At 40.4% G+C, this 25937-nt stretch overlaps 1 protein-coding gene and 1 long non-coding RNA gene across 2 annotated transcripts in view; both read right to left on the bottom strand.

Moving 5' to 3' along the window:
• LOC124255278 overlaps positions 1 to 25937 on the bottom strand; it is a 99185-nt gene that overhangs the window by 54418 nt on the left and 18830 nt on the right. The gene's annotated exons all lie outside the window — the stretch shown is intronic.
• Positions 3540 to 24839, bottom strand: LOC124255275 (ribonuclease Oy-like). Its single transcript, XM_046689145.1, has 10 exons — positions 24738 to 24839; positions 24464 to 24527; positions 16144 to 16231; positions 15094 to 15149; positions 14198 to 14267; positions 13988 to 14055; positions 10543 to 10662; positions 9930 to 9978; positions 4863 to 4943; positions 3540 to 3999 (listed from the first exon to the last, which is right to left on the bottom strand). The coding sequence occupies exons 1-10, from the start codon at positions 24751 to 24753 to the stop codon at positions 3856 to 3858; spliced, it is 756 nt and encodes a 251-aa protein (XP_046545101.1). The 5' UTR covers positions 24754 to 24839; the 3' UTR covers positions 3540 to 3855.

Genomic DNA, 25937 nt, shown 5'->3' with positions numbered 1-25937 from the left:
CAGTCTCCTGTAGCCAGGTGTCTGAGGGTCATGGCTAGTTTCATTCCGGCATCAAGGGCTGGTCTCATGTGGGTGTCCCTCCTCTGGATGACAGGGCTAATCCTGTTCAGTAGCTCATCAAACATGTGAGGTGGCATTCTCATCTTCCATCCTCATCTCCTGCATCAGTCTGTTATAGCAACCATATTCTTGTTTTCTACCTGGTGTCAGCAACGGTCTAACCCACCACCTGGGTGCTCTTCTCCTCCTCCTTCGACGCAGTCTTCTTCTAGCAATCAGCAGCTGGTGTTAATACTCAAGTTCATCTCCCACGAATTGTCAAAATAGTCACGAATTCATTTTTTCGTACCTGATTCATACGTGCATTCGGTATATTCTTAACTGATTCGTAACTGATTCCTAACCTTCGGGAAGTATTCGTAATAGATTCTTTTAAATCGTAGTGAATTCTTGACAATATTCGTGCGATTCCAGCCAAATCCCACGAATATTCGTACCTGTATCGTACCTGTATCGTAACTGAATCGCAGAGCATCCCAAAATGAACCAGAAAATTTGCACAATTCTTCGAATCCGGACGAATCCTCAAATTTATCAATTCGTGGGATTCGTGGTCTTTGTGAAATATTACGCCGCCTTTATCCACTTTCCAGTAATATCACGGCTGGGGACACAGCAAATGGGTTCCTCAAGGGGGGAGTCAAACCCTGGTCTTCAGTGTGACGGGCGAACGCTTTAACCACTAGGCTAGCCCACAGCCTGCTCACAACGGTGCCGGTGAGGCAACATATACAAAGGATCACTGATTAACCATCTCTTACCATATATTCAGTATATAGCTGGGATCCGCTCCACAAGTGACCGTGACAGTAAGGTGATGGTCACTACCATACTAGAGAATGGACTTTTAATTGTCTTAGCAATAACATTGCATTGTGAATTTGTGCAACGGGGTCCTGAGTATTTATATTTATTAAGTATTTAAGTATTATCAATTAATGAAAAAGATCGTTTGTTTTGCTTACAAAGTGAGTGAGTGAGTTTAGTTTTACGCCACACTCAGCAATATTCCAGCTATATGGCGGCGGTCTGTAAATAATCGAGTCTTGACCAGACAATCCACTGATCAACGGCATGAGCATCGATCTGCTCAATTGGGAACCGATGACATGTGTCAACCAAGTCAACCGGCCCGACCACATGATCCCGTTAGTCGCCGGACGTCAGACCATTTGCCGGTTGTATCGAACTTTTATTATCTTATGACTACATTAAACCCTCATGATGCATTAAACTTTCTCCCCCAGCTATGAGAAATGTGTATTGATTATTATGTCGACTACCTTTATACAGCGTCGTAAGAGGCGACTAACGGGATCGGTTGGCCAGACTCGCTGACTAGGTTAACACATGTCATCGTATCCTAATTGTACAGATCGATACTCATGCTGTTGGTCACTGTGATAGCTGGAATATTGTTGACTGCGGCTGTAAAACCAATCAAATGATACAACCATAACGCATAATCAAGGAGAAATTGCTTGATGATGATTAATATTGTTTTAATCTTGTCATATGGTTTGTTTTTGGTGTGTTGGTTCAGTTGTTCCTAGGAAGAAGATGTTGATGTCACAGAAGTTGCCGCTTCCCTCGTCAGTGCTTTCTGAGATGTTGATAACGATCGATGCTGGGAAACTATGATATGACATAAATTAACTTAACCTTCAGTCAGATGGGATGACACTGACATCCACAGAGCGAAACTAGTCTGATTGTCAAACTCAAATATTTCCCTCTCTATAAATCTTCATCTTAACTCGTGAACGAGCACTGATATACTAGTGACAGTACAGTTGTGTGCCCTATTTTACGAACAGATCATCAGTAGAATGACGTATCCCGGTACTGGCATATTAGAATTATAGTCTATGAATTATCAATAACAGCCTATAACAGATCATATTTAAACCATAGACATTTTACATAAGGACATTTCAGCTTCCCTAATGAAACACACAGGCCCAGCTATGGCGTTGACAGAACAAGGAACAGATTGGGGCCAGATGGTGACTGACGCTTAGTCCCTGAATATATATAATCTTGATAGTAACAAATAAACCCATTTAAATTGAAAAGGGGCCCCAGTGAGTTGGGAGATTCTGGGGAAATCTAGACTTGCTTCATTTAGGGCTTTAGCGTTGCACGAAGGGCTAGACAGAAGGGGAAATAGTGTGGTTCAGGGACTGTGAGACAGACAACGTTGCAGGGAGGGCTAGGTGGTAGGGAAGATAATGTGGTTCAGGGACTGTGAGACAGACTAATATTGACATAATTATAGTACTTACAGGTCACACAAACGTAGACTAACAACTAGTCTCTGAAATGAACATATTTAACCCCACCCTGGCAACCACCACCAACCGATACAAAGGCGGCTAAATGTTACCGCGAGCCCTGCGTTGTACACGAGCACACTTCCATTCTGGCATTGGGTCTGGAAGGGTTATTTCCCTTGACATCATATAATAATGCATTGCTTCAATAACAATGAAAACATAGATACGGACCTTAAAAGGTTTGGGCCGGCGGGGTAGCCGAGTGGTTAAAGCGTTCGCTCGTCACCTAGAAGACCCGGATTCGATTCCCACATGGGTACAATGTGTGAAGCCCATTTCTAGTGTCCCATGCTGTGATATAGCTGGAATATTGCTAAAAGCGCCGTAAATCTAAACTCATTCACTCACTTACTCACTCAAAAGGTTTGATGTTAGTTAAGATTGTCTTTCCGTACATTTTGTATCGTGGTGTGATCTCGTAATGAATGAAAAGATTTTTAATGAAGCTAGATGAGGAAATGTGGTGTACGGAAATGTTGAACGACAAGAACAAAGTAAATGGAAATAAGCTTCGAACCCACAGATTATTCAAGAAAGATCGACATCCTGAGCCATACTTACGAATCATCAACAGAGCTAAGAGAAGTAACCTGACTAAACTACGCTGCGGAAATCTACAATTACGTATAGAAACAGGTCGTTACAACAAAAAACCAACCCCTGTGTGAGACAATTTGTCCGCTCTGTCATTGTTAGGAAGACAAGATACATTTTCTTTTGGATTGGCCTCCGTGGTGTAGTGGTTAGAGCGTCCGCCCGGAGAGCGGAAGGTCGCGGGTTCGATCCCCGACCACGTCATGCCAAAAGACGTTAAAATATGGTACTTGTTGGTCCCTGCCTGGCGCTCGGCATTATTGGGTACAACAAGAACTTGGAGTCAGTATAATGTGTCTGAGTGGGGTATTCATGCTTCACTGCGGCATGGTATCTCAGTGGGCTAGCACTATAAAACCAGCATAAGTCTGGGCTAGTACAAGCAGCCGCACATACACATACACACGCATGCACGTCGTCATATGAGCGAAATATTCTCAAGCACGACGTTAAACCCCATTTCACCTCACCTCACCTCTTTTGGATTGTTATTTTTATCAGGATCTTAGATATTAGTTTATAATGAAGTTTTAAATTATGACAACAATGTGCGCTTATTAAGTATTTTAATGTCGTCAGGCCTGCTAATTTTATCATCTACTGTGAATAACATGCTTAGAAGACGACTGTTATTCCTGTAAAATTTATTATCCATTTAACTATTTCTTATATCTTATTCTAAAACGAAATGTACATAGTTTTTAAATAGTACATAGTGACTCATAAGCCTTATTGGCTGGGTGAATGAATATTTTATTGCTTCTATTGTGTATTGTATTTCATGTAATCGTTCACATGACATTTTAATAAACTATATCTGTCTGTCTATCTATTTTAACGCAGTTGTTTTTTAAACAAACAGCCTCTACTGAAAACAATGCATGTCGCTGATTGGGAAGATGTAGATTTCGTCGGCGGGCGTGCAGGCGCTTGTGGAATGGCCAGGCATTCTTGTCACGTTGAACGTTTTGGACAACGCCATGTGAATCTCCTTCAACATAGTGCGACCCTGCAAGGGATATCGAAACGATATATATTTTGAAAATGCATTGGAAACGCGATAACGTTTGGAATACCTTTTGTAAATATAGAAGACCTTATACTAAATACGACTATATCAGCGAAGATGCAATGCAGATTTTACTAATTTTGAATGATAACCTACATAGTAGGAAGTCTGTGACTAAGAGTGTACCATTTGCAAATGCTATTTTTTCTTGTTTTGACATACAGAAAATCAGCTTGAACATAAAAATTGTTATCCAAACTTGGAAACTGCGTTATCCCAATTAAGTCTTACCCTCTACATTTAGTGTCGTTATATGGATAACCTAGGGTGGCCTAGTGGCTAAAGCGTTCGCTCGTCACGCCGAAGGCCCGGTTCGATTCCTCACATGGGTACAATGTGTGAAGCCCATTTCTCGTGTCCCCTGACGTGATATTGTTGGAGTGTTCGCTGATCAGATCACACATAACAGGTCCATGTATGAGAGCCATAATTGGTAAATTAAGTGGAGCCCATCACTGGCTACTTCTGCCAGATTAAAGCTGAAATACTGCAGCTCATTATAACTGTTTGTAAATAGGGGCGGTGGGGTAGCCTAGTGGTTAAAGCGTCCTCTGGTCACGCCGAAGTCTCGGGTTCGATTCCCCATATGGGTACAATGTGTGAAGCCCATTTCTGGCGTCCGTGATATTGTTGGAATATTGCTAAAAACGGCGTAAAACCACATTCACTGTCTGTAAATATTTCCTATTTTTTAAGTGATTCTCAAGATCAGACCTATTGTGCAGTGCTCTGACCGACGATGGTCTCAGATTTGACTTTTACGATCAATGGAATCGGCAGATAATTCTCTCAGAAAATATTACGTGTCTCTGCCTTGCACATATTATCTTCAGGGGAGTGTTCAACCGGAAGTACTCCATGAGAGCCTTTTGTATGGCATTGACCTGTAAAGTGAAACAAGCTATGAAGAACATCATGACTATGTTATTCTACACTACACACAAGTGCCACTTGACGTCGGAAACATTAATCTGGAATGTAATATTTTAATCTGAATAAGCGTAACTTCTAAAGGAGAGTTAGGGCCATTGTAAAGCACATGGTCGATAATGAACCACCCGCTCAAACTGAATGAACACAAAAACGCCCGTCCTAATGATTTGGTTGGTTTGTTGTTTAACGCCGCACTCAGCAATATTCCAGCTATATTGCGGCGGTGTGTTAAAAATCGAGTCTGGATCAAACAATCCAGTGATCAACAGCATGAACATGGATCTACGCAATTGGGATACGATGACATGTGTCAACCAAGTCAACGAGCTTGACCACCCTATTCCGTTAGTCGCCTCTTACAACAAGCATGGGTTGTTGAAGATCTCTAAAGGTGAGACGCTATTAACCCAAACTGACCACCTGGCCTGACCACCCAAACCATTCCGTCTTCTCTTACGACCAGTAGCAGAAACTTCGCGCTTACCATGTCCTAATGAAGCACAGGGACGGGATTGATAAATGTGTAAGTAGTAAATCTCAGGAATGAGGCAGGTAAACAAGCATTTCCATATAAAGCACATGGAGGAGACTGACATACATAATATGTAAATGAACAACAGAATCATACCAACATGTATAATACAGCACAGCGTTGCAATTAATAAACATGAAGCACAGGAACAGGTATACATAGATACACGGGCATGTCCATATGACGAATCTCGTATCTTTCAAACATGCATTTCCAGATGAGTGAGTCATTGAGTATGGTTTTTCGCCGCTTTTAGAAATATTCCAGCAACATCACGGCGGGGGACACCAGATATGGGCTTCACACATTGTACCCAAGTGGGGAATCGAACCCGGGTCCTTAACCACTAGGCTACCCGACCAGATAAAGCACTAGTACGACATTTGTAAACACGCATGTACAAATGTACAAACACACATGGACAAATGAACACAAACATGCATGTACAAAAGAACACAAACATGCATGTACAAATGAACACATACATGCATGTACAAATGAACACAAAAACATGCAAGTACAAATGAACACAAACATGCATGTACAAATGAACACAAACATGCATGTACAAATGAACACATACATGCATGTACAAATGAACACATAAATGCATGTACAAATGAACACATACATGCATGTACAAATGAACACAAACACGCATGTACAAAAGAACACATACATGCATGTACAAATGATCACGTACACGCATGTACAAATGAAAACATAAACGCATGTACAAATGAACACAAACATGCATGGACAAATGAACACATACATCCATGTACAAATGAACACATACAAGCATGTACAAAAGAACACAAACATGCATGTACAAATGAACACAAACATCCATGTACAAATGAAAACATAAACGCATGTACAAATGAACACAAACATGCATGTACAAATGAACACAAACATGCATGTACAAATGAACACAAACACGCATGTACAAATGAACACATACATGCATGTACAAATGAACACATACATGCATGTACAAATGAACACATACACACAGGCACAAATGAACACAAACACGCATGTACAAAAGAACACATACATGCATGTACAAATGATCACGTACACACATGTACAAATGAAAACATAAACGCATGTACAAATGAACACAAACATGCATTTACAAATGAACACAAACATGCATGTACAAATGAACACACACATGCATGTACAAAAGAACACATACATGCATGTACAAATGAACACAAACATCATGTACAAATGAACACATACACGCATGTACAAATGAACACAAACATGCATGTACAAATGAACACATACATGCATGTACAAAAAGAACACAAACATGCATGTACAAATGAACACATACATGCATGTACAAATAAACACATACATGCATGTACAATGAACACAAACATGCATGTACAAAAGAACACATTCATGCATGTACAAAGGAACACATACATGCATGTACAAATGAACACATAAACGCATGTACAAATGAACACAAACATGCATGTACAAATGAACACAAACATGCATGTACAAATGAACACAAACATGCATGTACAAATGAACACAAACATGCATGTACAAATGAACACAAACACGCATGTACAAATGAACACAAACACTGCATGTACAAATGAACACATACACGCATGTACAAATGAACACATACATGCATGTACAAATGAACACATACACACAGGTACAAATGAACACAAACACGCATGTACAAAAGAACACATACATGCATGTACAAATGATCACGTACACATGTACAAATGAAACATAAACGCATGTACAAATGAACACAAACATGCATTTACAAAATGAACACGAACATGCATGCACAAATGAACACACATGCATGTACAAACGAATGAACACAAACATCCGTACATGCATACGTACAAATGAACACAAACATATTACATGAACAAATGCATGAACACAAATGAACGCCGCGTATTACAACGATCATACGATGCGTGAATGAACACAAACATGCGTGCACAAAGATAACACATACATGCATAAAACTACATTGCAAATACGAACGCAACGTGCGTGGCCTGAACACAAACATGCATGTACAGAACATGCATATACAAAATGAACACAAACATGCATGTACAAACAAATGAACACACAACACGTACATGTACAAATGGACACACATGCACAAATAAACACATGCCACAGGTACAAATGAACACAAACACGTGCATGCAATGCGTACAAATGAACACATACATGCATGTATACGTAAATGAACACAAAAGAACAAACACTGTGCGTAACAAATGAACACAAACATGCCATATTACAAATAGACACATACATGCATGTACACGTATTGCAACAATATCACACGTTCGCGTATAAATGCATGTAAATGAACACAAACATGCATGTACAAATGAACACAAACATGCATGTACAAAAGAACACAAACATGCATGTACAAATGAACACAAACATGCATGTACAAATGAAAACAAACACGAATGTACAAATGAACACATACACGCATGTACAAATGAACACATACATGCATGTACAAATGAACACATACATGCATGTACAAATGAACACATACACACATGTACAAATGAACACAAACATGCATGTACAAATGAACACATACATGCATGTACAAATGAACACGTACATGCATGTACAAATGAACACATACACACATGTACAAATGAACACATACATGCATGTACAAATGAACACATACATGCACAATGTACACAATGATGTACAAATGAACACGTACACACATGTACAATGAACACAAACATGCATGTACAATGAACACAAACATGCATGTACAAATGAACACATCCATGCATGTATAAATGAACACATACATGCATATACAAATGAACACAAACATGCATGTACAAATGAACACATACATGCATGTACAAATGAACACATACACACAGGTACAAATGAACACAAACACGCATGTACAAAAGAACACATACATGCATGTACAAATGATCACGTACACGCATGTACAAATGAAAACATAAACGCATGTACAAATGAGTGAGTGAGTGAGTGAGTTTAGTTTTACGCCGCTTTTAGCAATATTCCAGCAATATCACGGCGGGGGACACCAGAAATGGACTTAACATGTACAAATGAACACAAACATGCATGTACAAATGAACACAAACATGCATGTACAAAAGAACACAAACATGCATGTACAAATGAACACAAACTTGCATGTACAAATGAAACAAACACGAATGTACAAGTGAACACAAACACGCATGTACAAATGAACACATCCATGCATGTACAAATGAACACATACATGCATGTACAAATGAACTCAAACATGCATGTACAAATGGACACAAACATGCATGTACAAATTAACACATGCAAGCATGTTCAAATGAACACAAACATGCATGTACAAATGAACACATACTTTCATGTACAAATAAACACATACATGCATGTACAAATGAACACAAACACACATGTACAAATGAACACATACATGCGTGTACAAATGAACACAAGCAATCATGTACAAATGAACACAAACATGCATGTACAAATGAACACATACTGGATGTACAATGAACACAAACATGCATGTACAAATGAAGGCATACATGCATGTACAAATGAAGGCATACATGCATGTACAATGAACACATACATGCATGTACAATAAACAGAAACATGCATGTACAATGAACACAATCATGCATGTACAAATGAACACAAACATGCATGTACAAATGAACACATATATGCATGTACAAATGATCACATACGCACCTGTATAAATGAACACAAACATGCATGTAGAAATGAACACATACATGCATGTACAAATGAACACATACACGCATGTAGAAATGATCACATACACACATGTATAAATGAACACAAACATGCATGTACAAATGAACACAAACAAGAATGTACAAAAGAACAGATACACGCATGTACAAATGAACACAAATACGCATGTACAAATGAACACAAACATGCATGTACAAATGAACACATACACGCATGTGAAAATACACAGATTGACTAACACACACGTTACGCACAGAGACGAGATTGACCACTACATATGTGCAGATGGAGTACAGAGATCATATTGATGAGCACGTATGGATGAAGACAAATAGTCAGACGTGTCAAACCGCATAGTCGAGAGAGACGGAAGTCAGAGAGGGGGGGAGAGAGAGACATGGGGGGGGGGGGGGGTTGCATCGACACACATAGCCGAGAATCAGCGTAGTCTTGCACGGGGATTGAGACATACGAGCTGGGCAAGCACAGATCGAGTCATGGGGGACGTTAAAATCTGCTTTGATGTAGTGGGAATACGTTTAGAAGTAGATCGCCCTGATGTAAACAATGTACTCACGGAGTATGCCTTTGTACATGATGGCGTGATTCCAGCCTTCTCAAGCGCCCTGTTAAAATACATACAAAACCTTATACCATGTGTGAGGTGAGGTGTAGTGTGAACTGTATGTCTGTCTGTCTGCTTTGGATGCCTGTGTGCTTATACCTACACGGGCTAACTGAGATACCATGTCGAACTTTACTATTGATTATCCGGCATCCAACTCACACATACAGTATACAGAGTCGATCAGGCCTTGTATTTGTATCATTTGGTTGACCGCCAGGTTGGCAAACAACATGTATCACAGACCACCTTTCACAGAACATTCAACGAGGACACAGTTCATCAGTCATTCGTGAGTCATTTCCTTTACAGTTATTTCGAATTTTCTATTGTCAGTGAGTTAAAGTTAACCTTTGGAAATATGCTAACCTATTGGCAAATTCCTAGTGGGCAGGTTTGGGTGTTTAGATAGAGACGCCTAGATCGAACATATATGACTACTCACATCACAATATCAGAGGTCGGTGTAGTGAGAGAATGATCAGCGTTCACAAAGTCACAGATTACACGTAGTGTATCTCGAGACAGGGCAATTTGTAATAGTGTTTAATGCAAAACAACTCACTTTTCGGGATTAAATGCAGTTACATTGTTGAGACTCAGAACTTTTTGAAAGTACCGAAGCTCGTTGTTCGTGGCTTCCAGGCTTGCTGCGCATGTACCGTGGGCTGTCCATTCATGTTCCCTGAAACGTAGTGAATACATACGGTGCATGTACATTGTATGGGCGTACCGGAGTACAGATGGTCGGTCAGTACCTATAGTTAGATGTTTCACAGAACCATAGGTCGGTCACTGTGGTAACCGAATAAATACTGCGTTTTATCATTGTATTGTGTCTGTACAATTGATCGGTGTGCAGTTTAGTAAAACCTTAGCTCCCGGAAATTATACAACCTATGAGCGTTGCATCGGAAACACACTAATGGTCTGGTGACCTTAAAACAAGCATGTGTAGACGTACAGAGTACAATGTTAGACGTACCACCAATGGTCTATAACAAGCATGTGTAGACATACAGAGTACAATGTTAGACGTACCACCAATGGACTACAACAAGCATGTGTAGACGTACAGAGTACAATGTTAGACGTACCACCAATGGACTACAACAAGCATGTGTAGACGTACAGAGTACAATGTTAGACGTACCACCAATGGTCTACAACAAGCATGTGTAGACGTACAGAGTACAATGTTAGACGTACCACCAATGGACTATAACAAGCATGTGTAGACGTACAGAGTACAATGTTAGACGTACCACCAATGGACTACAACAAGCATGTGTAGACGTACAGAGTACAATGTTAGACGTACCACCAATGGACTACAAACAAGCATGTGTAGACGTACAGAGTACAATGTTAGACGTACCACCAATGGTCTGGTGACCCTATAACAAGCATGTGTAGACGTACAGAGTACAATGTTAGACGTACCACCAATGGACTATAACAAGCATGTGTAGACGTACAGAGTACAATGTTAGACGTACCACCAATGGTCTACAACAAGCATGTGTTGACGTACAGAGTACAATGTTAGACGTACCACCAATGGTCTATAACAAGCATGTGTAGACATACAGAGTACAATGTTAGACGTACCACCAATGGTCTACAACAAGCATGTGTAGACGTACAGAGTACAATGTTAGAGGTACCACCAATGGTCTAAAACAAGCATGTGTTGACATACAGAGTACAATGTTAGACGTACCACCAATGGTCTACAACAAGCATGTGTAGACGTACAGAGTACAATGTTAGACGTACCACCAATGGTCTAAAACAAGCATATGTATATGTACAGAGTACAATGTTAGAGGTACTACCAATGGACTACAACAAGCATGTGTAGACGTACAGTGTACAATGTTAGACGTACCACCAATGGTCTATAACAAGCATGTGAAGACGTACAGAGTACAATGTTAGACATACCACCAATGGTCTAGTGACCCTATAACAAGCATGTGTAGACGTACAGAGTACAATGTTAGACGTACCACCAATGGTCTATAACAAGCATGTGTAGACGTACAGAGTACAATGTTAGAGGTACCACCAATGGTCTATAACAAGCATGTGTAGACGTACAGAGTACAATGTTAGACGTACCACCAATGGTCTATAACAAGCATGTGTAGACGTACAGAGTACAATGTTAGACGTACCACCAATGGTCTATAACAAGCATGTGTTGACGTACAGAGTACAATGTTAGACGTACCACCAATGGTCTACAACAAGCATGTGTAGACGTACAGAGTACAATGTTAGACGTACCACCAATGGTCTATAACAAGCATGTGTAGACGTACAGAGTACAATGTTAGACATACCACCAATGGTCTATAACAAGCATGTGTAGACGTACAGAGTACAATGTTAGAGGTACCACCAATGGTCTGGTGACCCTATAACAAGCATGTGTAGACGTACAGAGTACAATGTTAGACGTACCACCAATGGACTACAACAAGCATGTGTAGACGTACAGAGTACAATGTTAGACGTACCACCAATGGTCTGGTGACCCTATAACAAGCATGTGTAGACGTACAGAGTACAATGTTAGAGGTACCACCAATGGTCTGGTGACCCTATAACAAGCATGTGTAGACGTACAGAGTACAATGTTAGAGGTACCACTAATGGTCTGGTGACCCTATAACAAGCATGTGTAGACGTACAGAGTACAATGTTAGACGTACCACCAATGGACTACAACAAGCATGTGTAGACGTACAGAGTACAATGTTAGAGGTACCACCAATGGACTAAAACAAGCATGTGTAGACGTACAGAGTACAATGTTCGACGTACCACCAATGGTCTACAACAAGCATGTGTAGACGTACAGAGTACAATGTTAGAGGTACCACCAATGGACTACAACAAGCATGTGTTGACATACAGAGTACAATGTTAGACGTACCACCAATGGACTACAACAAGCATGTGTAGACGTACAGAGTACAATGTTAGAGGTACCACCAATGGTCTGGTGACCCTATTACAAGCATGTACGTGCACAGAGTACAATAGACGTACAGAGTGACAATGTTAGACAAAGTACCACTGTTATGAGGTACCACCAATGGTCTATAACAAGCATGTGTAGACGTACAGAGTACAATGTTAGAGGTACCACTAATGGTCTGGTGACCCTATAACAAGCATGTGTAGACGTACAGAGTACAATGTTAGACGTACCACTAATGGTCTGGTGACCCTATAACAAGCATGTGTAGACGTACAGAGTACAATGTTAGACGTACCACTAATGGTCTGGTGACCCTATAACAAGCATGTGTAGACGTACAGAGTACAATGTTAGACGTACCACCAATGGTCTGGTGACCCTATAACAAGCATGTGTAGACGTACAGAGTACAATGTTAGACATACCACTAATGGTCTGTAACAAGCATGTGTAGACGTACAGAGTACAATGTTAGAGGTACCACCAATGGTCTGGTGACCCTATAACAAGCATGTGTAGACGTACAGAGTACAATGTTAGGCGTACCACCAATGGTCTGTAACAAGCATGTGTACACGTACAGAGTACAATGTTAGACGTACCACCGTTGGTCTGGTGACCTTATAACAAGGATGTGTAGACGTACAGAGTACAATGTTAGAGGTATCACCAATGGTCTGGTGACCCTATAACAAGCATGTGTTGACATACAGAGTACAGTGTTAGACGTATCACCAATGGACTATAAGAAGCATGTGTACACGTACAGTGTACAGTGTTAAACGTGAAGCCAACTCCCTTTATCCGGATACAAATCCTGAGACAACACATTCCCAGATTAACTCATGACTGGCGTGTTACAGGAGTAAGGGTTAGTTGTATTGTACACTGAAAGGCCACAAGATCATAATAAGATTCTGTTTTCTTTAGTTGTTGCAAATATGTAAAACTGTTCACGTTGTAACTAAAATAGCATTGTCATATTTAACGTAAAAAGACAAGTACTCGTATCACCAACCACAGCCCTTTGGGTCGTGTGTCCTCAAAAAGGTTGGGCCAGCTTGCCTCAAGTTGTTTCTGGAGAGACTGAAATAGTGAAGACGCAAACTATAAAACACATAGAAATAAGTTATTTTATTCACTTTCATACATGTCACATTCGGTGGTATATCTGACCAGGGAGCAGTTCAAAAATAGCACATTGGACAAAAATATTATCACACAATACCTTGACCTTGTCCCATTTAAAATGCCACCTGTGGTTGCAGTTTTCAACGCTTTTATCCCCTCGGATTGGCCTACAACAGGATGAGAAAAAAAATATAACTATCTTTTCAAATTTATGTATTTCATAACAATCGATAAACTAGTTGTAAACATTTGTATTTCAAACTTTCAGACTGCGTCATATGATCATCACAGGTTTATTGAAGTCTATCTGGGCTGTGTTAACGGCTACCTTCCCTAAGGAGGAATGGACTATTCCCGTTTTCTTTAGTTGTATTCCAATACCTGCATGTATAAATATGTGTTTCCTTAATAAATATATTATTATAAATCATACTGAGTACGTGAGAAGAGATTGAAACCGCTTCTAGCAATATCCCAGGAACACGGCTGAAGGACTTCACATTTGTACCCGTTGTGGGGAATCAACCCTAAGCTAGTGATACCCCGTAGTCCAAAACCAGAACGAGCGAGGAAACATGCGCTGTGAGAGAATGTGTGAGATGGATTTTACGCGTGTTGGACGTATTCAAGCTACATGACGGTGGGAGACACCACACATGGACCTCATAAATTGTACCCAAGACAGGTACGAACCTTCGACGTGACGAGAGAATGCTTTAACCTCTAGACTAACCACCAAGACTTCTATACCCCGATGTTATTATATAGAGAAACGAACTCGGGTCTTCAACATAACGAGCGAACGCTTCAACCACCAGGCCACCCCAGCTCCCCTTTAGTCAACATGAACATGTTGTGCGTTTTAGTGCACTTGTAATCAGTTTAAACACAAATTGTGTTGGTTGGACTATTATTCAGCAATAAGTATTGGTTAACAAATAATTATATCTGGTGTGATGTGACAGTGTTTGGTGGGGAAGTTCAAGCACTTACCACAGGCCGTGCACCGTCCATGTTTTCACTGGTTTGGGAAGGCCTTTGCACTTGTGCTGAAAAAATACATTGTGACACTTGAGGAGAGGTAGGTCATGTCCCAACTCGATACATATACACAGAGCACGTGCACCGTATTTCGGAGAAACACCTAATAAACCTCGACCAATTATTCATGAACTCTACCTCTTGTCTGGAAGTGCAACCAGCTGGTTCAGCTATCAATTGGCGGTAATTGTTACTGATCCACCGTCAAGTCATCAATTCACAATATGCGGTACTTTGTACGATAAGATTGTAATTAAAGTTAACACAGCAATTCCCCCTGTTGTCTGTTGCAGGACAACAAACTGCAATAGTTTGCATCGATATTACGCTAAAGTAATGACTTTCTCTAAAGTCACACTTACAAGTAACGCACCTGTCCCGACAATAGTAGTGGGTTTAGTTTTACGCCGCATTAAACAATATTCCAGCTACATGGCAGCGGTCTGTAAATAAGTATGCTAACATTTGTATATTGCCGATATCCAGCTCACCTGAGCTGCTGAAAGACGCTTTGTTTTTAATCGAGTCTGGATCAGACCATCCAGTGATCAACAGCATCAACATCAATCTGCGCAACTGGGATACCATGACATGTGCCAACCAATCCAGCGAGTCTGACCACCAGATCCCGTTAGGCGCTTCTGACGACAAGCATGGGTTACTGAAGATCAATTCTAACCCGGACCTTCACGGGTCCCGACAATAGAGAATTGTACAAAAAGGCTGTATTTAGAATTAACTCATCAACTTCCCTTTGAGACTACTGATCACAAGTGATGATAGCGGGCCTGCCATAATGTCAGCAACCCAAAGCGATAGTGATGTATTTGGCTACGGGAGTAATTCCGTGCAGGTGTATCAATGAATGACAGCACAACCTAAATTCAATGTCTCACCACTACTACCTACCATATATGACACATGTAAAAAAGCTGTTACTCTTGGGACCATATACACTCACAAATCAATATATAAAAGAATAAACAGTTACAGCAAACGTACATGCATTTGTGGTGCAACATTGCAAAAAGATGGTGGCCATTCTTGCGCAAAGACGAAATACGTCCACTTCTTGTCCCAACTGATGGCCCTGTAATGATACAAGCACGTACCTTGTATACAGATACCACTGGTACACATTGACCTGATAGTCTAGTAATGATATGTAAGCATGTACCTTGTATACAGATACCATTGGGTCACTTTGACCTGATAGTGTAGTAATGATACAAGCACGTACCTTGTATACAGATACCATTGGGTCACTTTGACCTAGTAGTCTAGAAGTGATATGTAAACATGTACCTTCTATACAGATACCATTGGGTCACTTTGACCTAGTAGTCTAGTAATGATATGTAAACATGTACCCCGTTAGTGACAGTATATACCTTGATGGCAGTTTTTACAGTGCTAAGATCCCGTTAGTGACAGTATATACCTTGATGGCAGTTTTTACAGTGCTAAGATCCCGTTAGTGACAGTATATACCTTGATGGCAGTTTTTGTAGTGCTAAGATCCCGTTAGTGACAGTATATACCTTGATGGCAGTTTTTACAGTGCTAAGATCCCGTTAGTGACAGTATATACCTTGATGGCAGTTTTTATAGTGCTAAGATCCCGTTAGTGACAGTATATACCTTGATGGCAGTTTTTGTAGTGCTAAGACCCCGTTAGTGACAGTATATACCTTGATGGCAGTTTTTATAGTGCTAAGATCCCGTTAGTGACAGTATATACCTTGATGGCAGTTTTTGTAGTGCTAAGACCCCGTTAGTGACAGTATATACCTTGATGGCAGTTTTTACAGTGCTAAGATCCCGTTAGTGACAGTATATACCTTGATGGCAGTTTGTAGTGCTATATTGCTAAGATCCTTGTTAGTGACAGTATATACCTTGATGGCAGTTTTTGTAGTGCTAAGACCCCGTTAGTGACAGTATATACCTTGATGGCAGTTTTTGTAGTGCTAAGATCCGTTAGTGACAGTATATACCTTGATAGCAGTTTTTGTAGTGCTAAGATCCCTTAGTAACAGTTTATACCTTAATGGCAGTTTTTATAGTGCTAAGACCCCGTTAGTGACAGTATATACCTTGATGGCAGTTTTTGTAGATCTAAGATCCCGTTAGTGACAGTATAAATCTTGATGGCAGTATTTTAGCGCTACAAGCCCCTGTGCACCAGGACGTCTTCAAACTGAATTCCTTCGGTCATGAAGGTCGAGCGTGAACAATTGATTCGTCAGAAGATGTGACATTATCCCCCTGATGACGTTGCCAACACCACTGAGGCCTTTGATTTATTTTTTACATGGCTGCTGTAAGTGGTGGGATGACATGTGAACGTTGTGCACACAAATGCCATCTCTGCGGACAATTCACCTCCGTCTGGGCATGTCCTCTTACCCCCAGCTGCCTGTTGCAGCCGGTCCTGTATCTGAGTGGCAGCTTGTACCGAGATCTTAAAGCCATCTTTTTGTCCAATCTGTACTAGGCTAGAAATATCTAGGGAGACGTGCAGTATCATGTGTTAGTTGAGCACCGACCACAATGTGCTGATGACAGACTGTTGCAGAGTTTGGGCAACAGTATTCTCAAGTGCGCCCACCTGCAACATGTATATCGAACGTATACGTCCAGTACGTTGCAAACGTTGATCAATGCTGTTGCTTCATTCAGTATAAGGGCCAGTGGTTAAGCGTTCGCCAGCCACCCTGAAGACCCAGGTTCGATTCTCAGAATGGGTACAGTGCCTGAAGCCCATTTTGGTGTCCCCTGTCGTGATAAAAGCTGCGTAAAACCATACTCGCCCACTCCATCACCTTCATGATAAAAGGACCTTGAGCGTTTTGTCTGAAGGAAACAAATTGTCAAATTCGAAAATCAGTGATACTGGTGATTGCGGCATTCCGTCAACTGCACGAGCTGTCCCAGGTCACTAGCTGTCAGGATGTTATGTTTGGAAGCTTGTTTTCATTGGAAATGTTTTGGCCACATAAATTATTTTTCATTACCAGACATTGGTGTATGTTCTGTTAGTCTCACATAAAAACAAAATATCCCCTACTTTGTTTGCACAGCATATATTGTAGCCATGCGATAGTTCAAGTGATAGCAATATATCATGTTTAGTTACTATACAATGCACAAGGAAATCGCTTTGACCTGAGGAAATGTCAACTTATACATCCGAGTATGAGTAAGTACGTGGACCAGGATAAATATATACCACATCTTTGCATGGACTTCCTCTATAGACGTAGTCGCAACTGTTCAATTGGTATGAATTTAGTAACACTCACGGAGACATGTTTAATACTGACACATCTAGAAATCTATACATACAATTGTTTAATTTGTTTAATTTTCATTAACACACGTGCACAATAATTTGTGCAAACATAATATATTCCTTGCAACTTTAATTAAAACTGCTTTGTCCTTGACTTTGTGGAAGGAAATGCGTTATGAAAGGTTGTATGGTTACATATTCAGATGAAAACAGCCAACTACTATACCTATTTTTATTTCATATAACTTCTATGTATCATTTAGACGCCAGCCTCGTTTTGATACAAGTCTCAGACATCCCATGAACAGTTAGTGATAGATGTACATGTTCTTGTGGCTGTATACATGGACCGGTTTACATCAAATGCCTTAAAGAAGCAGAGGGGTGAGTTTCCTCCCTTAGGCATGTCAGGCAACAATGATCATAGGTTCGAATCCTGTTGTGTCAGGACCATAACCCTGCTCGTGGGTGTCACCAAAGTCTAAGACCTGCATTTAGTTCAGGAGGAGGCAGCTGAAAAATTTCAAATCGTAGCCTCCCCAGTACTGATTTTGTTTGATACTATTTTCAGTTAGTATGATGTCTTGGGCTCATGAAAAGGCCTGTTATAATACTCTCAGATTGTGGTATCAGGGTTTTTTTACAGGTCATTATATGTGGTGGGGGTCTGCGAGCATTTTCGTCACGTTTGGTTTGCTGCCCGACATCACCTCAAAGTTAATCATTGATAGTTTTACTACTATCAATCTGATCACTTTCATTTTGACTTTTGTGTACTGCTAAAGGATGTAGAAATTATTTGACATAATTTTATTTTGAAACAAAATTCAAAATGGCCACCATTTTGTTTTGTCGTGTTTTGCCTTCTCAGCACTTAAATTTACATAAAAATGAACACCGAATGTTTCCATTTACATCCAAAGTTGATACTTTTGATGTTTTTGACACTTGTTTCTCCTAGAGTGATGGCTTGGGCACACAACAAGTCATTTTGCATGGTCATATCGTGGTAATTTAATTTTTACAGCTTATTCTTTGAGACAGGGGTATTTTAACGATTCTCCGACTTTTCATGGAAATGTGTGAGGGTGATTTATATAATGGCAGTTAACATTATTTTAGTTACTAAACCAAGTTGTTTTTGTTTTCTCTGTACTTCTAGAGTGACGGCATTTTATCAGCAATTTTTACATATTACCCAGAATTCAAAATGGCCGCCAAAATGGCCGCCATTGTAGTTTAACTACATATGCTTAGTGGAGGACTAAATATGTACTGATATGAAATCCAAACAATGTATTTGGTGTCTGATGTTTAATACAGTATAGGAATAGAGCTCAATGTCAATGATATGGTCAATCAAAGCTTCACACTCCTAAACTATTTGATGAAATAACATTATCCAAAAGTGTTTGAAAACTATGCTTCAAGGCCGATAACTACGTCTAAGCTTTGGTTGTAGCAATTCTAATTGTTCTATCAGATAACTCTTAATCACTTGTGATACATCCATAAACTTGCAATTAACCTCCTGTTCCCTTTCTCTCATTTCATATTTTACTTCATGTCAGAATCGGACCTGTGAAGATCCGGGTTAGAATTGATCTTCAATAAGCCATGCTTGTCGTAAGAGGCGACTATCAGGATCTGGTTGTCAGGTTCGCTGACTGGGTTGACACATGTCATCGTATCCCAATTGCGTAGATTGATGTTCATGCTGTTGATCCCTGGATTGTCTGGTCCGCCATATAGCTGGAATATTGCTGAGTGCGGTGTAAAACTAAACTCACTCACTCATGTCAGAATCGGAGTTATCTACTGGCAACAAGTCAAAGGTGTTCGGGCAACAATCACCTGCCATACAAAAAGACATGCCTCTGTACACACTATATCATTCTTTCTGCTGGCATGCTGACTTTTTGCATTTACACGATGTCAGTTCAACCAATCCACGGGGAGCAGGATCTCTCGACATCAGAATAGGGATAAGCTGACCATCACAAATGCTCCAACCATGGTCAACTGGTGAAGGAATGTTCATGATTGGTTGCAGAGACTGTTTCCAAACATGGACTTGGTAGTTTACTCGCTCAATGTGATGTTTTAGACTGTTGGATGTTGGTGGGAGGTTTTCATTCAATATCTTGTGTCATCTACAGACATCACTGGATTATTTGGTACATACATAGAACTCACAAACTGGCCACAAGATGTAATGAGTGTTTCTTGAACATATAGATTGTCACCCAATTGTGTCAATGTTTGTTGGTGATTTTCAGAGGACTTCAGTAAGTCAATTCCCCATGTCGAACGTTCTACACATTCTAAAATGAGACGGAGTGATAACGTACTTAAAATGAAATTGCCATACTAAGAACGGAATTGCAGTACTACGAACGGAATCGGGGCGCTTCAATCTTACTGGGTACGTGTGCGGACGTAGTGCATTCCGGCATCAGTTGCAATACGTTTGTACAGTTTCCACCAGGTCCATCCCGTTCGCAGAACTCTACTGAATTCTAGTTAGTCGCTATTCCGTGTAATTATGTTCAAAACAAAATGAATTGTTCTGAAGAAGCTTGTAGTACACGGTTCTAACAGTTTGCAATGAGTTCTCATTACGTTCTACTCGTTGTTAGTATGTTTATGTAGTTCTCACGCAGTTCTTACTATGTCAACACTGTGTGCATTACGATATGACAAGGTAGGGTATATATACATGCGTTTTTAACATGGTCGTCATTTGGGATAGAGATTTCTAGGATCAAGTTTGCAGCTGTCAACATATTGAATGCTGGTTTCCTACAATTTTTATCGGAAGCAGAGCAAGAGTACAATGAAGAGCAAGAAAGAAGGAAAAAACAAGAACTTGTTGGGTGAGGAACTGGCTTAAACCTGACAGGTGAATAGCTGTGGGACATTATCATCAACTGATGGAGGAGCTCCGCCTTGATGATCATGAGTCCTTCTACAATTTCTTGAGAATCACCCCACCCATGTTTGATGAACTTCTTGAACGCATTGACCCCTTTATATATTAGATGTGTTTTTTGGTCCACCCTTCTTCTTCCTTGGAGGCATGGTGATTTAAATGTTTCCACACTGAAACTGAGAACGGAAATAAGAACCAGGACGTGATTGCTATTATGATTGCACGCACTAGAAACGAAGTGAGAAAGTAGCGAGAACGGGAAGAAGTGCCTGAAAATCAGTTGGTTTAGTTAAGCATGAGTTAGATTGTGCGTATTAAGAACGAGATAGGTCTAGTTCAGAACGGATATAAAGTGACTAAGGACGGAATTGGACTGCTTGAAAACGTTGTCCACACGGGGTGGACGGGCAATTTTACCCACTCTGAACGTAACACCAACTGTCTGGGGACGGGGTAAAGACGAGACACATGTACTGAGAACTGTTTATGATCAAACTAGCATTGTAATCTATTCAAAAGTTACACGTTCTATCCCGTTCGAGCTCACGTTACAATTATTTGTTTGGACGAGTCAGGACATCCTAAGAACTACCTTGGTGTGACTCAGGCTTTACCAACAGGTAGCATGGCTGGACCAACTGAACACCATCGTTCGTTCATAAATGCTACATGCCGAGGTGACGTTAAATTCTAACTCACTCACTCACTCACTCATAAATGCTACAAGACAAGACTTGTTGACAGGACTGCTGATGTGTTTGTCCCATTGTCTTGGTAGTGGTTTGTTTTTGCCAACAACCTTGATTTCTAGCGCCGTTGGCGATCCTCTTTTGATTTGCTCCCTGCTTTGATTGACTCTTGTCTGGCATACCTGTCCCAAACAACATCAACTCTAATGCAGTCTGTTCAATTCAGCATTGAAGTGAAGTTGTCCCAATGCATATCAGCCAAGTCTCCAAATGTGGAAGCAGTTCCCTTTCTGAACATTTGCAATTTTGCAATTCCATCAACTATATGAACTGGCAACATTCTCTCTTCTGCTAGTATAAGCAGCGAAGGACCAAATACTTCCTTTTAAAGTTCATTTAACAAACCGCTTTTGATGTTCTTTCTTAATGTTCCATCTGAATGAGCCATTGTAAAATGAACACTAGAAATGTCCATGTTCACATCAGGGTTGATGACAAATTCAATCTTCCAAATGAATGATGTCTGGATCTTGTGAACATTGGAAGTGGAGTTGTTGTCCCAAAGGATATGATTCACAGCCTCTTGCATGTTAAACAGATTGGGGCAGAGCAAAGGGATAACTTCATAAGTAGTCGATTGAACTCTTCCAGGACAATCTTTGGGTCACCTTTACATCGACTGAACCTGAAAACCTTTTCTACATTGATTCCCAAAAAGGCTCTGAAGCCCAGGAATGAGAAGCTTCACACAACAAATGGATGAAAATTTGAATGTTCAAGAAACACTCATTACATCTTGTGGCCAGTTTGTGAGTTCTATGTATGTACCAAATAATCCAGTGATGTATGTAGATGACACAAGATATTGAATGAAAACCTCCCACCAACATCCAACAGTCTAAAACATCACATTGAGCGAGTAAACTACCAAGTCCATGTTTGGAAACAGTCTCTGCAACCAATCATAACATTCCTTCACCAGTTGACCATGGTTGGAGCATTTGTGATGGTCAGCTTATCCCTATTCTGATGTCGAGAGATCCTGCTCCCCGTGGATTGGTTGAACTGACATCGTGTAAATGCAAAAAGTCAGCATGCCAGCAGAAAGAATGATATAGTGTGTACAGAGGCATGTCTTTTTGTATGGCAGGTGATTGTTGCCCGAACACCTTTGACTTGTTGCCAGTAGATGACTCCGATTCTGACATGAGTGAGTGAGTTTAGTTTTACACCGCACTCAGCAATATTCCAGCTATATGACGGCAAATAATCGTGTCTGGACCAGACAATCCAGGGATCAACAGCATGAACATCAATCTACGCAATTGGGATACGATGACATGTGTCAACCCAGTCAGCGAACCTGACAACCAGATCCTGATAGTCGCCTCTTACGACAAGCATGGCTTACTGAAGAAGATCAATTCTAACCCGGATCTTCACAGGTGTGGAGCTTTGATTGACATCATTGAAATTTAGCTCTATTCCTATACTGTATTAAATATTAGACACCAAATAAGTTGTTTGGATTTCATATCAGTACATATTTAGTCCTCCACTAAGCATATGTAGTTAAACTACAATGGCGGCCATTTTGGCGGCCATTTTGAATTCTGGGTAATATATAAAAATTCCTAATAACATGCCGTCACTCTAGAAGTACAGAGAAAACAAAAACAACTTGGTTTAGTAACTAAAATAATGTTAACTGCCATTATATAAATCACCCTCACACATTTCCATGAAAAGTCGGAGAATCGTTAAAATACCCCTGTCTCAAAGAATAAGCTGTAAAAATTAAATTACATCGATATGACCATGCAAAATGACTTGTTGTGTGCCCAAGCCATCACTCTAGGAGAAACAAGTGTCAAAAAACATCAAAAGTATCAACTTTGGATGTAAATGGAAACATTCGGTGTTCATTTTTATGTAAATTTAAGTGCTTGGAAGACACAGAAGTCAAAATGAAAGTGATCAGATTGATAGTAGTAAAACTATCAATGATTCACTTTGAGGTGATGTCGGGCAGCAAACCAAAATTGATGAAAATGCTCGCAGACCCCCACATAATATAATGGCCTGTATAAAAAAATAATACCACAATCTGAGAGTATTACAGGCCTTTTCATGAGCCCAAGACATCACACTAACTGAAAATAGTGTCAAACAAAATCAGTACTGGGGAGGCTACGAAATCCTATTTCTTGGCCTCTTTTGAGATTCTCCTCCTGGACTAATTGGGTTTTCCTGAACATTAAGCTCACATGCCGTGATGTAAATGAATTAGTGTTCAAAGTGGCGTTAAAACCTCTCACTCTCCACTCACTCACTCACTCACTCACTCACTCACTCACGGGTGACAGTATCTCATCATCCGAAACTACCCAAAAAAAGCACACTCACGTGTTGATCAAGGCAAGAAATAGGACGATGACAACTCCCCGAACAGGCATTTTCTTCAGCTCAACTGAAAATGACAGTTCCATATATAACATTGATCACATAACATTTTGTCATTATCATATTCAACGTTTGATAGGGAGGTTTTGGTGCAGACTGAATGTGACTTGGATGTTCGTGCGTTAAGACAGTTCCCTGATATAATAATGTGCTCGAACACTTTAATCTAGATTGCAGGTTGAAATAGCGAGGGGTGGATTAGTTTAGTAGTAGTTACTCTGTTGGCTGCCCATCCCCTTTAATCCCGGGAATAAAGCTGAAGCCCAAGACACTTATCCAAGTTGACATAGCTTAAAGGCCTGATTTGTGGTTATCCGAGTGAGTATCTAATGCATGTTTACAGTATCTCTCGATGGTACTCTCCCGCATCACGTGACTGAAACACCGGCATAAACACGAGATAACTCACGAGGTATGTTTGAGCAGGCTATTGTAACAATGTGTCAGGATTACTTCCGTATGGCTTCAGTTCAGAACATAAATTCAGTATCCTGGTTCGGCTTCTTTTCTTTGCGATTTAGATAAAAATAACACGAATATGTATACGTTGCATATTACGGAAACGTTTTAAAATGTTTGCGGCGGTAGGGTAGCCTAGTGGTCAAAGCTTTCTCTCATCACGCTTGGATACAATGTGTGAAACCCATTTCTGGTGTCCCCCGCCGTGATGATACTGGAATATTGCTAAAAACAAACTCCCTCACTCACTCTTAACATGTTTCCAATTACTCATTGTTTCCAAATATCGTGGTAAAGCCAGTGAATTCAAGTGGGTGAGTGAGTGAGTGAGTTCAGTGAGTGACCATCCATTTGATGTCTATGTGGGGGTAGGAACATTACCCAAATTAATAGTTTGTTGAGAAATACGTCCCAAATCAAAAGTTTGTTGGCAGTGGTGAAAAATGTCATTTCAATTCAGTGTTAGTAGTATATACAATGATAGTCCGAGATCAATTTCAAAAAGGTCGCTGTAAAGCTTTATTTCATAAATAAAGCTTTTGTCAGGCTCTTAGATCTCACCGCCATTGTATATACTACTTTTGAATCCCCAGTTAACTTCCTGGTCACTATGACCGCAAACTAGCACTTTCCTGATCCTGTTAAATATTTTGCTTGGGTGGCAACATTGTGCCGTATGGTATGACCAATAATTCCTCTCTGATGAAACCTCTCCCTGGCCCATCTTTCAAGATCGTGGTAGTCACCCAGATTCTTCCAGCCCAGTTTATTCCATACGCTAATCGCAGCCAGTAAGCGCAGTAATCGTCTTGGGTGATTGTCGAGTCGGTCAGGTTGCTGTAAAATCGGTTGATGGGGGGTAGTCGGGTCTCGGCGAACTTGGCCCAGCCATCCATGTACTCGTAGGGGTAAACACCCTTTCTCATCAGCAGGGGCCGAGTCTCGGCGCCGGTGTATC

Source organism: Haliotis rubra, unplaced genomic scaffold, assembly GCF_003918875.1.
Source record: "Haliotis rubra isolate DU_JTF1 unplaced genomic scaffold, ASM391887v1 Scf6, whole genome shotgun sequence".
Classification (NCBI taxonomy): Eukaryota; Metazoa; Mollusca; class Gastropoda; order Lepetellida; family Haliotidae; genus Haliotis; species Haliotis rubra.
This window is presented reverse-complemented; position numbering and strand designations above follow the sequence as displayed.